The sequence below is a fragment of the Cryptomeria japonica genome, chromosome 7 (assembly GCF_030272615.1).
Source record: "Cryptomeria japonica chromosome 7, Sugi_1.0, whole genome shotgun sequence".
NCBI lineage: Eukaryota > Viridiplantae > Streptophyta > Pinopsida > Cupressales > Cupressaceae > Cryptomeria > Cryptomeria japonica.
This window is the reverse complement of record NC_081411.1, coordinates 52,488,474-52,491,506: the sequence shown is the minus strand read 5'-3', so window position 1 is coordinate 52,491,506 and position 3,033 is coordinate 52,488,474. Positions and strand designations below refer to the sequence as shown.

At 32.4% G+C, this 3,033-nt stretch overlaps 1 protein-coding gene across 1 annotated transcript; it reads right to left on the bottom strand.

Moving 5' to 3' along the window:
- Nucleotides 1-223: 223 nt before the first annotated feature.
- LOC131041715 (anthranilate N-methyltransferase-like) lies at nt 224-2,097 on the bottom strand. Its single transcript, XM_059208172.1, has 3 exons — nt 1,845-2,097; nt 510-574; nt 224-403 (listed from the first exon to the last, which is right to left on the bottom strand). The coding sequence occupies exons 1-3, from the start codon at nt 2,095-2,097 to the stop codon at nt 224-226; spliced, it is 498 nt and encodes a 165-aa protein (XP_059064155.1).
- Between the last annotated feature and the right edge of the window lie 936 nt (nt 2,098-3,033).

Sequence of the window (3,033 nt, the reverse complement as noted above, 5' to 3'; positions counted from 1 at the left end):
TAGCTTTGTATTATTTAATATCATACAAACAAATGCAATGTTTATAAATTAATTTAATATCTCTCAGTGGGTGATCACTAATTATAATAAACCAATTTTACATTATTTTTAGCTTCTCGGCTTCTATAACATTTGAATACATTCTAGAATGTCCCATGATTTTGATGATATAGAAGGATGACTTTGAAAGTAGCATATTCCACTCTTGCTCATTCCTTTCTCGTCATCCATTTCCATGAGCCATCATAACAAAATCACCAAGCATTTCAAGACCTTCAGTTGGTACCTGCAAATTGGGTAGCATGGCTTCTAACAATACAAGTTTTCCTTTTTCACCCAAAGCCTTATAGCAATAGTCAAGTATCTTCACACAACTGTCATCATCCCAATCATGTAATACACTCTGTATCACCAAATCACTATATATCAATTTGTAACATATTTTGTACATTCACCCATTATCTACTACCCAAAGCTAAAGCATTAGAATCAATCAATCAATTAATCACCTTCAAAATTATGCCATCTCCATGTGGTATGCTCTCAAACATATTGCCTTCCATGTGCTCAATACCTACATACATAAAATCCAAATTATTTAAGAGGTGTAAAATAGATTTTATAGACTATTACATGTTAAATAGTTGTTAGTCCATTACTAATGGTCCATCACTACGAGAATTATGCTAATATCAACCTTAAAATGAGTAAAACCCTTGATCTTAGAAATTTTAAAAATATGAAATGACCACATTAAAAAAATGTGGTATCTTAGAACCAATTAAGAAGTTTTCTTTCACTAGAAAAAATATCCACCCAATCAAAACCAAAAATATAATGCATACTTATCTCATGGTGTGTGAAAATTATATGTCTATACAACTCACATTGTCTAGTTAAGAAAAATATCACACAATCAAAACCAGAAATTATGAACTTATCAATATCATAGCCTATGAAAATCATATATGTGCAACCCCAAAAAATAAAATTGTATTAATATCATAGGCTATGAAAGTTATATATGTGCAACTCATGCAACCCATATTGTCTCATTAGATGTGTTAAACACTATATGATTTTAAAATTAGCAATATCTATAAATATAAAAAATATCAAGTGATCACATAAAAAAAAATCTTATATGGTTTAAACCAATTAACAAGTTTGTGAAATCCACTACATACAACACATAAAAACATTTATTTTTTAATCAAATAAGCTAAAGTCAAAATCACAACATACCAATAAGATAAAATAAAAGATTCTTTTAAAAAAAACCGAAAAAGGAGGAAAGAAAATAATGTATAGTGTCTATCCTTACATCATAATGTGTATTTGATAGATCAAGCATGAAGACCACACCTTTGAGAGATGGAGAGACAAATGGATGGGTGGATGGATGGATGGATTTTTTTAAAGTCCAAATATTTTAAAATCTAATTTTTAGTCTGTCCCATATTTCATGTAGAAGGCACCTAACTATGTTACAAATAAGGCATACATCAAATTGTACCATTGACTGTATCGAGTGCAAATACCACACCTCTATGGAATAGATGGGTCCTTTTATAACCTATGATACAAAACAATTTTTTTTGGGTTTATAGATGGCTTGTAGCTATATAAATTAAGACTACCTTGTACTTCATGCAGAAGGCACTTAACTTTGTTACAAATGAAGCATACATTCTTTCAACTTGTGACCTCCCTTTCAAGAATACAAGTTCACCACTAGACAACTCATCAACTCATAAATGGAATTGTAGAAATGAAAGAATATAAATTCTCTACCACTACACCAACTCAAAAATGAAATTGCAGAAATGAAGAGACCAACTAACCTGGAATATCCAGTGCAGTTTGAATGACATGGGGAAGATCAAAGTTGATTCCTTGAACATGCAGATATGCCTTCACAATCAGCCCCAAAGCCACTCCATGCCCGCCATCAATGTCCACAACCGGCCCCAACTCCTCAAATCCTCTATAACAACTCACAATCTCTTTCATGGCCATCATGGTGAAAGACGCCATATACCCATTGATGATAGAGTTAACCTTCAGATGAGCCTTCCCATAAGCCCAAATCTCCATCCCGTGAGCCTTCTCAAATGCATGGCCGCCATGGAGCACACATTCATGGAGATAATGCCACGGGGCCATCATCACTTCATGGGTTTGTTAGTTTGGTTAGCTAGGATAGCTGGTTCTCCATATGTAATAATTAGTAAATAATTGTTTTCTAAACAAATTTTGTTAGATAGGGACAATTATTTGTTAATTATTTGATCTCTTTTAGAAACTTCTAGCAATCAATTTTGTTAGGGTTGTTTAGTTGTTATTAATCTCAGCCGTTGGTTTTCCAACGAGAGTAGTACAAAATGGGGTTGTATACACCTAAAAATGGTCTGAAGATAATTAATTAAATAAGCAATTATTTAATTAATCCCTCCTCCCCAATTTAATTGAATTCACTAAGCAATTTGATTAAATTTCCCTTTTCATCTACTTATTAATAAATCTAAGGATTTATTAAATAGGTTCATTTCATTTCACCCCTTTAATTAATTAATTTCCCCCATGCAAATTCATTTCTTCTAAATCTCCTAATTAATTAAAACAAATCATTTATGAGTGTTGAGATTAATTAGCCATTTTCCTAATATTTGAATTTCTAAATTCAAATTCTCCTATCTTCTACCACTCCTAAACCTAACCATTCCTAAACCTAACCCATTCTATCTACCCCCTTGTCCCCTTTCATCCAACATCTTCTAGAACCTTTGTGACACTTGTCACTAAGTGTTCCCTTTAATCCAACTCCCTTTGCCAACCTCCTCCAATTTAACCATTGATATCTTCAGATCAATCTCAACCGTTGATTCATGTCAACTCACCCCTAGCCTTGGAAAATACTATAAATAGACCTCATTTTGGAGTTCAAAGGGTCCCAATTTGATTTCATCATAAGCATTGTTACTATAGGCATCTAGCTTATAGTTTATCAATTTTAGCAATCTTATCATGCTC